Below are 14,278 nucleotides of genomic sequence, written 5' to 3'. Positions count from 1 at the left end.
TTTCCAGCTGATTCACAGTTAAAAATCTGTAGAAAAACTGAAGAAAATGCCGCTGATTTCCCTCCATCATGTCTTGTTACGCATTACGACCGAATTTGTGTATACGGTTTTACATGGAGATTCAGCGATAGGCAAGTTTGACAGTAGACTCACGTTTTGAATTTTCAAAGAATTTTTCTAAGTTGAAAAGATTGTATTTTACTGCTTTTTAGGTGTCATCAATTGTCACTAAAGTACCGATTTTGAGTGAACTTAAGTTGAGTTTTGTACAGTGGTGTTTGAAATGTCAAGAATCGATAGAGGTCGTCCAAACAGTTTTTAATACACAATAAGTATACTTTTGCAGTTATGCTGCTATGTGCGGGCCTCGTCTGCCTTTATAAATATTGTATTATTATTATTATTATTTGATTGAATACTGCAGCTGCAGGTGAAACCATAACTTGCTCCTGGAATTCTATTTATGTTCACCAACCCTTTTTTTAGTGGAACTGAACAGAAAACATTATTTGTAATCACTAATGTTAATAGTAAATCTTAAACTAGTAAAAGTAAAACAATGTTATTTGTCATAATTATTAGGACAAGTTATTAGTTTATGTCTCCTAAGCTGGCTACATTTGCATAAACAGAGACATCTGTGCAAGCACCAATATCAAAACCAAGGGCTTATTCCACACATTTTCAGTTTGTTTGTTTGTTACTTGTGGCGTTAAGCACTATTTTACAAATGTTTGAAATGAAAGATAAAATCATTTTCAGCAATCAGAATACCACCCCAAGTTGAAAGTTGAGAGCGGAGAAGATATGGATCCTGCTGAGTATCGTCATACCATGTAGAAGTAGAAGTGATCAAGATCATGATGTTTCTTTAGAATTCTTTATTTGTACATGTACACTGTAAATAAAAATATTTTGAGTTTAATAAAAACTCAACTTGTACTTACGTAATCTAATATTACCTGTACATGTTTGTTTATTGTTTAACATAAGAATGAGGGTACTGGTTGGTTGGTTGTGATATGAGTTTGAATGATTACTGCCAATTCAAGGTTTTGCATTGTATATCATTATATAGATTACTTTATGTAGTGATCCTTTTTCCATGGTGTAGGTCTAGAGGTGGCCTAACTTTACATTGGTACATTGTACATGAATGTACTGATCACATTCTCTCTCTGTCTGTCTCTCTATCTCTCTTCCTCCTTTCTTTCCCTCTCTTATCAATGAATGATAAATGATCTATGAATTCATGATTCATATTTTCTATTGGTTTAGAAAATGAATCATTTAGTATTTAGAATTCCTAGAGAATCAACTTTGCCAGGAATAAAGATTGAATTAAAAAATATTATTAAAAATCACTTTTTAGATATAACTTTTTAATATAGCATGTAGATTCCTTAATTAAAACCTAATAAAGACGAACCTGTATATAAAGACCGCTCAAGGGAAACATGAAAAGTGGTCTTTATAGGCAGGTGGTCTTTATGTACAGGTTCCTTTAGTCCAGCTTCCATTGAGAAACCATATATTCAGTGAAATCAAAAAAATCTTTCTATACAGGTAGTCACTGAAGCAGGTTTGACTGTAAAAGTCTGTAATAATATTAATACTGCTACTAGTACTACTACTTTATATTTATTTATTTTCCACCATTGGACATTTCGTTTTCATTAACATTTTAGTGTTTGGCATTTTTTTAATGATTGCCTTTGACAGGGTTAAGTTTCACTTTTCTTCATTCAAAACAAACAAACAAATAATGTCACAATAATGTCACTCTAACAATGTGTCTAAAATCTAAATGGATTGATTGATTTCTGCTCTTCAAAAATTGATTTGACAGATAACATCTATAGTTTTCAGAATGCAACCCAAGATCTAACTTAATGTTCTCAAACATTCCTCTTTTCAAAGAACAAACAATTTCTGTAGAAATAGAATATTATGTCAACTTATTTACAACTTTTTTAATCATCTAACCTTTTTTCTTCCAAAAGAACTTTGATATTGTGATTTGCAGAATGCAGACGATTAAAATTTAAAAGTATGTGCATGTAGTACAGATGCAAAGAAATATTCAGAAAAAAACCCCTCTACCTAAATGTACTTTCATATGAAGAAGGAATTTGTGCTAATTAATCCTGTATGGAATACATACAGTATATACCGGAAGTCCTTTGCTGTACATGTACATGTATGCCCTGTACTGTACATGCTTTATGTTTAGACTTCATTGCATCTTACTCTTTGCTTTAATACTTCACCAGGCTTTACAGCAGAAGTAGTATGAGACAAGATCTTGCTGTAATCTAGTAGCACACCCATGCAATATTTACATGAGAAAATAGGCCTGTCTTCATCAGCTCCAGTTTTCCAAGTAAACCACTATTTTAACTATCTCGATCGCAAATTAGCCAATTAATTTGCGTCTTCATCAGCCCGCAATTGTAATTAGCGGGATATTTGGTCGAGAGAATATCCCAAGAAATCTTGGTCTTGTTTCCAAAATATCCCGCTATTTGGGAAAAAGCGGATTAATTTGTGCCTGTCCGAGCTAGTTTGTAATGAGCGTATCGGTCTGGTGAAGTCGCAATTTAGAGCTTTGGGATATCCCGAGTCTGAAAATAGCGGGTTATTTGGCAAACTCAAGCTGATGAAGACAGGCCTTGTGAGTTAGAATCCCTGATTAGGGGGTTATGGATACGGGGGGATGATGATGAGAGGATCTGGTTTATTAATAGGACCGAGGAGAGACTTCTAATGGATACTCCATATTCCTGTGACTCATGCCTGAAACTTCACACAAACGTTACACTTCCTGACTCACAACAGACAAAGCTACTGTATACTAGTGTGTGGTGATGGGTCATATAATGTAGGTGTAGGTAAAATTTGTAGAGCAAGCTACCTGTGTACTTCCCCTCTGTTTAATGTACATGTGTAACACCAAAATGATATATTGAGAAACACTATTTGTATACAAACATGTACATGTAAGCATGGTTTGAACTTACGTACTACATGTACTAGACTACTAATTAGAGTACTACTTTCATTTTCTGTAACGAACAACAACACATCTTTTAAAACGATAGACTTTGTGAACCTGTGTGAAAATGAAAGAAAAAGAGGAATAAAGATAGACTGAGAGAAACAGAGACAGAGAGAGAGAGAGAGAGAGAGAGAGAGAGAGAGAGGGGAGACTGATTGAAGAGATTTTAAAAAAAATGCTTTTGTTTTCAACTTTTTTTGTTTTTTTATGAAAGTTACAAAATCAAATTGCATATTGTGCATAGTAATTTTGTTGTTGTCATGGGGCAGTGAAGTAATAGTTAATTTTTTTCTTTTCTTGTGTTTCGTATGTGTGTTTTTTCAATCAAAGAAATGAAGGTGGCATTTTTTGGTGTTTACAAAGCCTCATGTATGTTTTAGTTTTTCAATGATGTGGACCTGTTATTAAACTTATAAATGTACATATATTTCAACAATATTGGCAGATTTTTTGTAAAAAGAATGACTGTTTCTTACTTCTTTGCTTTTCATACAGGTTGCTGGGTCCAATATCACAGCATATGAATCTCTCTTCAGACAAGTAAGAATATTTTACTTATCATTTGTCGGTTAAATTGTAATTTTAGTATCTTTATACATACCTGTAATGTGAATATACATGTACAACAATTTAGCCAATGCGTATTATCAAAAAATGAATCGAATGAGAGAAAGAGAGAGAGAGAGAGAGAGAGATAGAGGGGGAGAGAGAATGATTAGATGTTACATTATAAAGCATGGGGTTCTTTTTTTCTGAATATTATAGGGTCAGTTTTTTTTCTCCCCAAAACAGCTGTTCCTTGGTCATACTCTATGTAATCCCCCAGGCTTAAAATGCATGATCTTAAAATCAAGTAGCTGTAGTGTGAAGCCGTAAAGTCATGGCCTACACCTTAAGGATTACAGTGTCAAGGTTAAGTATTTATTTTTAAAAAGATAACATGCATTTTCTTGAACATTAATTACAGTCCCTTTTCCTACAACTTACAAGCCTTAGGAGTCTTACTGCTTGGTTCAGTGATGTCAAAATACATCTGGACTCATCTATCTTAGTTATGTGTTAATACAGGCAAGATCCAAAATGGTCGACCATGAAATACTATTGAATAATACGCCTTTTAATCCTTCATAGAAACTGTCTTCGATTTTGAAAGTATTAGATTTTGTTTCTATGCATAACAATCAGATGACACTTTCCTTGAAGTAACACAGGACGATGTCAGATTTGTGATTGAATTGAAAGCTGTCGATTCATGGAGCATTTATTACTTTTGCTTTCATTTTAATTAAATTTACCACAGATCAATTTATTTTGTGTTGTTGCTAATGTTAGGATGTGCTAGACTGGAGAAAGATGGTTGTAATTCAACCATCTGTTCACAAAGCATATTTGATCATCATATTTAAATAACATTATGATGTGAGCTCCGAGGTAGCTTTACAGTTTTCATTTTGCAAGCCTTTGCTTTAATATGCAGCTGTAGCATAATTAGTTTTCTGAACAATATGAAAAGTATCAAAGACAATATAATGTCTATAAGTTGAGCTGGGGCACAAAACACAAGTACTTCTTTTTCCTAATGAATAAGTACTAATTGACTAAACATTGACAGTTTCTTCTTAAGACAGGGTTATTACATGTACAATGTATGCATTATGTTTCTTTAAATGAGAAATTACGTAACTTGGTTTAGTTGTAGGGTATGAATAATTTAGTTATTACTTTTTAACTGTATCTGTTATTTGAAGAAAATTTGAAGTAAGAGTGTCAGCTATATTTCGCCAGACAGTAAAGCAACTTCTCATGGGTCAAGCACTACCTGTGGATTTCCTGTAGTCCCACCCATTAATTCACTCTTTTGTGTTGTATTAAAAGCAATGGACTACTTCATATAGATCATAGAGGTGACCAGTGCTTTCCTTGAGGGGAAATGTCACCCAGAAACATTTTGTCATAGATTACAGTGAATATTAGAAGAAAAGTCTGATCCTAGAGTATCATTATAAACTGCCAGACAGTAAAAATTCACCTAGGTCAAGTATTACCTGTTGGATTTCCTTTAGTCCCACCCCATTCACTCTTTTGTGAACTTGTAAAGTAATGGATTACTTCATAGAGGTGGTCGGTGCTTTCCTTGAGGGGAAATGTCACCCGGAAACATTTCATCATAGATCACAGTGAATCTCAGGAAGGAGGCGTTGGGCAAGTTTGTATTATTACAGCATAGAATAAGCACACTACATGTACAGTATATCAGGGGTAAATGAATTGCAATGGAACTTACATACATGTACATGTAGATACATTTTGTAGGCAAACATTTACATGGTCTGCTCGCTATTTATAAAAGACCGCTATTCATTTGGTCACGCGTTATGGATAGCCGTCCTTATGAAAAGCGGTCCTTATGGATAGCGAGCTTGAGCCACATTTACAAGTATGCCATTCATAGAAGGATCAATTTAAAAAGTACATGTATGCATAAACTTTAATAGTAAATCAGTCCCTTTTATCAGCAATTTGTTGTACATCGGGATTCTCCAGTGTTATTATTTTGCCATTTTCCTGTATAAAGCCGTCCATTCATGTATACACTTTTAAACTCCAAGCTCACAATACCTTGAGATATTGAATTTGAAGCAAAATTTGCAATGATATTTTTACAAAGTACTTCAATTCAATTGTTTAATTTTTCCAAATCATTATAAAATTTACTACAAATACAATCCATGTACAGTTACCAAATAGATGAGGAAAAAAAAGGGGAACCAAAAAAAAAAGCATGTGGGTTAGAAAGTTCCTCAGTACATTATCATAATCAAACTGTGTACTTAAATGAAAAGTATGAAAATATTCCAAGGTTACATTTACCGGTACACTTCCTAGAAATTCAAATTGTATTGTGTAGAAAAGTTGCGTTAAAGATTATATTACACAATGTCTGGTTGTGCACTAAAACAGTTACACATGTAGTAAAATCTGAAATTTATTGTCCTTACAGGTATTCTTGTTCAATTCTATTCTTGTGTACTACTAGTTATGGTCAAGAATATGCTTTGATAACAAAAGTGGTTATGTCTTGTGTTGTAAATTATAGAAGGGTGTAATGTGTATGTACAGTACATGTAGCATTATTGTGTACCCTGCTATATCCACATCAGTGCTTGTTTGGTATTGGAAAACCGATTGTACATCCAATTTATTGGGACTAATTTCATCAACAACTTAATTAGTCTAATAAGGGTATTGCTTTTAAGTTGCATGTTATTAAAAAAAAAAACTTGTTCCATATTTGTGATACCAGGCAACTTTTACATTCAGATTAAGAACATTTGCAAAATAATGTTATGATTTTTTAATGACTTTTTATTGATATTGTTGTTGCTATGGACAAGTGCCAAGTGAGCTACTGTGATCATGCATGACATAGATCATTTAGACTGATTGCATTGTACATGCATGGTTGCCCAACAAATTATAACCTCTTTTCATAGAAAGGATTGTGGCAATATGATTTATTCTGGATGGATAAAATTAATGTCTTCTCAGAACTTCATTGATCAATCTAAAGACTTGTGAAGAGATTGATCAATAAAGTTCTGAGAACATATACAGGTAAACTTTATCTACAATATATCAGAAAGAAACCATATTTATTATCACAATCATTTCATGAATTTCCATGGATGACAGTGTACAATTTAGGATGGAACGGGCTATCTTTATTGGAAGAAGTAAAATCTACAGAGGTTTCAAGTACATGTTGCTGTTTGCAGTATCTAGAACTCCTATTATAATACCCTAATAATATCCCAGAGTTAATACATTCTAAACAGTAGAGGGTAATTTATCAATGCATATTACCAATTAATATGATGTATATTGCATGTTAAAACTATACTTACATGTATAGTACTTTGATGTGTACATGTAGATGCCCATGTACATTTAACATCAAGATTAGAAGTGATTTGGCACCAGAAATTTGTGTTTGTAGTTGGATAATTTGGGTTTATACATAATGTGGGTTTATATTGAGCTACTGTATCACATCATGTTAGTTACCAACATGTACATGTAGATACAGGTACATGTATTATGTCTTTTAATATCCTGGAGTTAATACATGTGGGCCTGTACATGTTATGTCTGGTGCCATGTCCACAAAAAAGCCTCTAGGACAAAATGAAACAAATTTTACAGTTTGCACCATGTAACATGTATAAAGTGAAAATTCAATTTATACAGTAGTTAGAAGAATGTTGCAGGAAGAAACTGTTCTGCTTTGAGTAAAGTAGGGAACCTTTAAATGTAGATCAACAAATTAATGCTTTACATGTACATGTACATGTACATACCTGCAGATTTATCCAGTATCTAGTTTTCATGAAATTTGAGCAGATACCCTAGATTTTTATTTTCACTTTCATTTTCATCAGAGGTATAAATTAATGTTGTATTTTTTTTGGTCAAAACTGGGATCAATCATGGGAAGTATGGCCATTATAGAGGATTAAAGTGATTAAATTATACAATTAAAAAGAAATGACAGTTAAGCGCTAGACTACATGTATGATTTTTATTTCGTTTTCTATGGTTATTGTTATTTTTTTTTTTAATGCCTGGTTAGCTTCTTGTTCTTAAACTAAACCCCTTTTTTAAAGCTAAATGTATGATGAAGATATCATAAGTCTGTTATATCCTCTCCTCTTTGATGCTGTTAACAATTCAGGGTATATTTCAAGTATACCTTGTTTGTTTCTTGTATGCATGTACATCTACCTACTTTTTAAATTGTTTTAAAGATATGATTACCTTGGTGGTAATTTTACATGTGTAGTCCTATTTCATTTCGCCCCTTATTCCCCTAAGCTCTTCATACATGTTGGTTTTCAAAGCTGAAACACCCTTTGTTTTGTTCTTCCTTACATGTACATGTAAATATTTCCCCTTCCCTTAATGCCTTGGGAAAGTGATTTTAGCATAGAATTTGTGTGTCCATTCATGTAGAATTCAACCAGTATTTGTTGTTTTATATTTACAGGTGGATAAGAGTGGCACAGGGAAGATAGGCGCCGTAGATGCAGCGGCATTCCTCAAGAAGTCTGGACTAAGAGAAACCATCCTCCATAAGATATGGGAGCTTTCTGACCCCCAGGGAAGGGGGTATCTAGACAAGCAGGTAGGGGTCAAAGGTCAACTTCATTTTGCTTTTAAAACATTGTACTAGTATATGTTCGAGAGATATAATATATTTCAATTATTGTTTCGCTAACCTAATACCTCTGGTTACAAGCCATTTACCTGCTGAATAATGCCATCTCTATGGATGAAATCCCCTTTGTTGTTGCTATGGCAGGCAAGGCAGGGGCCAGCTAGTACATTGTAGGTTGTCAAGAGAATCTTTAAAAAAAAATTATGCATGAAATTATTTCTTCACACCAACTATATTGCCAAATTGTACTGTGCATGTATCTCTTACTTAAAGAAACTCTAATAACCCTAATCATATATATTTGATGACATATGCCAAGGGTATTTGTCGTTGGAGCAATTGTCGTGTTATCGGCTTGTAACAATGTTAAGTTTTGGCAAAAAAGTTAACAACTACATATATTTTCTAAAGGGTTATCTTAGGAATACCCCAGCAAAATGCCACCCAACTTTTTAATCCATGCAAGAAGATTGCGTTTTTCACCCTTAGGAAAATACAGCTATTTTCGAGCTAGAAAATGAATACCAATTGCCCCTTGTCACTGTTGCATTATCATCCAAGTAATAAAGGGAATGATTGAGTTTGAATGCATATTACCCTCTCCTATTCTGCATTTAGTGTGCAGCTGATGATAAACACGCTATAGTTAGCGGTCATTAGTGTCTGTGGTTTATAGTGTTTGACAGTGCTAATTGTCTCCTGTGAGTGAAGTCTTTGTATAATTATATCCACACTGAATTCATTAGCTTATGTGGTTAATACATTTTATGCACTGTATCTGTAGTACATCTAATGCAATAGACTATACAGTACATTATTTTCCACTTTACATGTACATTGTAGTTCAATGTACGTTGCATCCTGTAAATTGTTTGTTAATGCCATACATTTTGAGCACTCTGGATGGATAACATCTGGTATTTATATTTACATACACAATATACCACTTCTTTAGTTTCCTAATGACAATTTTTCCCTTTCCTTCCTTTTTACACGATATACTTCCTCACAGATGATTTGGCCTACATTATACATATATATATACATGTACATGTTTGTACCTTTTTTCATCTTCCATGCAAAACATTTGGTTCCTCCTTTTTTTAGTTTATTTTATAACAAAGATCAAAGAGACACATTATATATTGTTCTTTGTCCATTTTCTATTCAGGATCTCTGTGTATTTCTCTCCTCTCTTTTTCTCTGTCTGTCACTGTCTCTGTCTCACCCTCCTCCCTCTCTCTCTCTCTCTCTCTCTCCTACCCTTTCACTCCTACCCTTTCTCTCTCCTCTTTCTCTTCCTTCTCCATCCCTTTCTCTTCCTTCTCCCTTTCTCTTCCTTCTCCCTATCCTCTATACACTGTATATCTCTTTCTCTGTCTGCCTGTTTCTACCCTTAACACTATCTTTTTCCTTCTCCGTCTCTCCTCTCTCTACCTCCCCATCTTTCTCTCCCTCTCTCAAAGTATCCATCCCCCCCTCCCCCACCTCACCCTCTCTCCATCTCTGCATCTTTCTCTAATCATTGTCTCCATCTGATTGGCCTTTTTTTCCCAGGCATTTACTGTAGCCCTGAAGTTGATAGCCCTTGCACAGAGTGGCAAGGAAGTTGCCCTGACGGGATTGACCTTCCCAGCCCCTCTTCCCAGTCTGGTGAGTATGCAGCCTATTTTGTGATGGCATATTTGTAATTGATGACTAGGGGTTGGGGCAATACCACCCCCTTCCCCCCCCCCCCTCCCACCCTGATCTTTTATAAATGAAACAGTCACTTTAAAAATAATATCTTAAAATGTTCATAGACTGTGTGAGGACTCACTCTCAAACCCTTCTTCTTAATGTTATCTTAAAGAAATGTATGTACATGTACATGTATCTTGATGGCAGAGAAGAAACAAAATATGGGATGGTAAGCAAAATTTTGTGGGCATTATGTTATCAAAGAAATAGGGAAGGGTTAGGCATGTGAATGGGTTTTCGATTGGGTTTAGTATTGGGGTCAGGTAAAATATTTGACCTGGGGTAAAAGTCAGCAATTTTGTTACTGTAGGAATTGACTGTGATGTAATTGTTGCTGGAGCATTTGTTGTAGAACCCACTTCACACCCCCCCCCCCCATGTACGTGTACAACAAGAGCCATCTTAATAAAGGATTCTATTGTGCCATGTTAATGATTTGCAAACATGAACGGTGAGAGTTCACTATACAATGTCACATTTTTCTAATGAAAATTCAACACTAGCTTCAAAAATATCCTTAAACAGTCATATGTTCTATTTATCAGAGGAAAACCCTAACCTCAAACATAATTGTGCGAACCTATTTGTTTACCATCCTATGCTAGCATGTTCATTGTTTCATGGTCTTCTGAAAAAGGACTTCAAAAAATAAAATACACACACTGTTTTGTTTTTCACTAAAAGTATATTAGAAAATGGATTCAGTGCCCTACATGTGTACATGTATGTGCCCTCAGAAAATGTTTCAGTGTCAAAAGCGTTTATGGATTTCCTTCCCTGAGTTGAGTCAAGACCAGTTTTGATTATGATAGTAAGACATTATACCTGCGTGGTGACAGACTTGAAAAGGTTACATAAACATTTATGGTTAGACAGTAGACAGTAATTGGATTTATACCTTCATTGCTCAACCCAGTGCCCTTGATAATGCATACATGCACAAGGAAGTGTCTACTAGTGATCGATAGCAACAGTCTGTATAATGCAGGTGTGAGTAAGGGACTGCCTTGCATGTTATTGTTTTTATTGATTGGTTGTAAGAGTCAATGGTTGACTGATAAATGTCACAGTTAGCTTTAAACAGTTACATGTCCATTTACATGTAGACTTTATATTATACTTATGATTGAAAAAAGGATTACCTGATAATGATTTTACTATAATGTAGTTTATTAAATACAGATTTAAAAAAAGTAGAACAATAAACTGTACATGTTACAGTTTGATTAAATACATGGAAATAGGTGTTTATTACATGTGGGTCTATGCCATAAGTAATGCCACACTTGTAATGATGATAACGATACATCAAACTTGGTTTATGTTTTCACATACATGTATATGATTGATCTTGATATGTATCTACTTCATTTAATATATGTCCTCTTCATCTAGTTTTGAAAACCACATTTTCACCGAAACTGTGCAGCTGATAAATATAAATGAGGATATTGAATGAGGGTATTGTTTTCAAATACCTGATAACGATGATGATGATGATGATGATGATGATGATGATGATGATGATGATGATGATGATGATATATTCATTTGTTTTTTAGGCTGGTACTCCTCCAGTGCACGGTCGATCAGGAAGCCCTGCTATGGGAGATATCCCATGGGCAGTATCGGTAAGTCATGATTGATGATGTCATCACGATTGTTTTGATAGGCATCCTGGAATAGTCTCCTCGGTGCAAGAGTATCGTTTTGATAAGACACAGAGGCAGAGTTAGACCGTTTTTTTTAATAGGGAGGGATTTGTTGGATTTTATCTAGTGGCTCGTTGAGGGAAACAAATACCCCTAGAAGCAAAGAAAGGGAAAATATGAGAGATATGATGTAGAGGGATGGGGAAGAGAGAGAAAGAGAGAGAGAGAGAGAGAGAGGGGAAGGGGAAGGGGGAGGGGGAGGGACATAGATGGAGAGGGTAAGGAGTTAGAGCAAGGTGAAAGAGAGCAAGAGGGAACTAGAGACAAAGGAAGAGAAAAAAGAAGAGAGAGAGAGAGAAAGAGGGGGAGGAGAGAGAAAGAGGGGGAGGAGAGAGAGAGAGAGAGAGAATATGGGGGAGGGGGTGGAACATTGATGGAAAGAGGAAGGAGTGAGAGCAAGGGGAAAGAGAGAGGGAACTAGAAACAAATGAAGAGAAGAAAGATGTGAAGGAGGGAGAGAGGAAGAGAGAAAAATAGAGAGGGAGAGTGAGAGGGGGAAGGGAGAGAGAGCAAGAGAAGGGGGAGGGGAGGGACATAGATGGAGAGGTTAAGGAGTGAGAGAGGGGGAACTAAAGACAAAGGAAGAGAAATAAAGATGAGAGAGAGAGAGAGCGTGAGAAAAAAGAGGGGGGAAGCGGTTATCTATGAGTGCAATTTAATGACAAGACCCTAGAAACGCCTCATTTGTCCAGAGGATATTATGCTGCAGTACTCCCCTGATAAAAGACAGAATTAAAAATCTGTCAGAAGAGATAAATCTTGCTTTGTTACCCTATCAATCCAGTGAGGAAGTACCATATGGCAATTATGATATGATTAGTTTGGTATTAAGAGAGTTTAATGTATGAATCAATGTTTGCATATATAACCCATCGTCTAATATTGCAGTATCAAGTTATGAATTAAATGTCAACACAAGATGATTGTTATCAATCTCATGTTTATTTAGTTGAAGATAATGCCGGGTTCAAATTGTATGATTCTAATGGCATTCTTATGTTTGAGAAATCATGTTTATTTTTAGCACCAACTACACAGCCATCAAAATCAATTTTCTATGCAGAGTAGTAATTTTATTCATTTAGATGTAAGTTTACTTTTTGTATACTTTATTTTTCAACCAAATATTGATATCTATTTTGTTTACCTAGGCTGAAGACAAAGCTAAGTATGATGGGATCTTCGACGGTCTCTCTCCCATGGACAACAAACTGTCAGGTGACAAGGTCAAAGGTGTCTTCATGAACTCTAAACTACCTGTAGATGTACTCAGCAGGGTGAGACCATTCTTTTCCAATTAACAAATCTGGGCCCTGTCTTACGAAGAGTTGCGATTGATCCAAATCAATCGTAAGTCCTCTAATCAATCGCAAGTTTGCAGTCTCCTAGATCTCTCATGTACATAGTTGCGATTGATATCATTCATAATAAGTTGTGATTGATATCAACTCTTTGTAATACAGGGCCCTGGGCTTTTTTAATAATTGGTATTATTTGTCCTTTTTACAGTAACCTGCTTTGTTTTGCTGGGTAAAATTACTGGTACACACTTACTTTTCAGTTATTCACGTACATGTAGAGTGTGATGTTATGTATGTGATTTGTTAGATTTCAGACTCACTGTCAATAAAATCAAGTTGAATTGATTGATTTTGTATGCAGAAGATCATAAAGGTGTAATGCCTTTTCGCAAAGATTTCATGTATACATGTGTAAGTCTATGGTAAAAAAGGGTTTAATATAATGAAAGTGAACACAATAAATTTCAACATGTATATCTGCATCACAAATAACATGTCTGAAAATTAAATTATTTAGTAGAGGAGTATTAAGACTAATTTTATATTGCTCTGTAGCAGATTCTGTACAAAACCACAACTGACAGGGTAGAACACCTCATTGTTGGACATTTCTTTAATTTTTGACAGGTATTCATAACTGTACAGTGTGTTAGTTTTCACTCCTTGTTTCACAAAGCAGATTTCTACAGAATCGGAAATAACCTTTTGTCCACTAATTTATTAACTTGATATACAAAACATGCTGGTACATTGTTATGAATACTTGCTGAACAAAACCCAGCATTACAAAACAATTAAAGTCATTGAACTTTCGAGCTAACTACATTAATCATCATGCTGATTATATTCTTGACTATTAAATTTGTTGCAGAGATCAGAGTAATATCAATTAGAACGGTTTTCTGGTCCTAAATACTAAACATGCTGGTACACTGTGGGCTATTCAATTGTGGGAACAAAATTCTAGGATTATCATAATGGTTATCAAATTGACTCAAATTATGCAACCACTCTCATTTCTGACTAATTTGATACAGATATGGGATCTGAGTGACATCGACAAGGATGGCTTATTGGACAGAGTGGAGTTTTCAGTGGTAAGTTGACTGTCAGAAAGTATTTAGGTTGTAAATCAAAAGCTGACAGCAGTGTAGCTACAGAAGCACTTTGTGGCCAGCCTATTGCATGAAAATATGTAGTTGCTTGCAAAATTAAAACTAACTTGGTTTTCAGGCAATCAGACTTGCATATT

At 34.9% G+C, this 14,278-nt stretch overlaps 1 protein-coding gene across 4 annotated transcripts in view; it reads left to right on the top strand.

Moving 5' to 3' along the window:
* The window catches only part of LOC576532 (epidermal growth factor receptor substrate 15-like 1), a 43,829-nt gene that overhangs the window by 684 nt on the left and 28,867 nt on the right, over positions 1–14,278 (top strand). For all 4 annotated transcript variants that reach the window (XM_030995626.1, XM_030995625.1, XM_030995628.1 and 1 more), the window contains exons 2-7: positions 3,554–3,598; positions 8,103–8,240; positions 9,831–9,926; positions 11,576–11,644; positions 12,877–13,002; positions 14,064–14,123. In XM_030995626.1, coding sequence (XP_030851486.1) covers positions 3,554–3,598; positions 8,103–8,240; positions 9,831–9,926; positions 11,576–11,644; positions 12,877–13,002; positions 14,064–14,123 — 534 coding nt within the window. The remainder of the gene's footprint in view (positions 1–3,553; positions 3,599–8,102; positions 8,241–9,830; positions 9,927–11,575; positions 11,645–12,876; positions 13,003–14,063; positions 14,124–14,278) is intronic.

This window comes from Strongylocentrotus purpuratus, unplaced genomic scaffold (genome assembly GCF_000002235.5).
Source record: "Strongylocentrotus purpuratus isolate Spur 01 unplaced genomic scaffold, Spur_5.0 spur5_scaffold_3, whole genome shotgun sequence".
Classification (NCBI taxonomy): Eukaryota; Metazoa; Echinodermata; class Echinoidea; order Camarodonta; family Strongylocentrotidae; genus Strongylocentrotus; species Strongylocentrotus purpuratus.
Note: the sequence above shows the minus strand (reverse complement) of the source record. Positions and strands in the feature narration are given on the sequence as shown.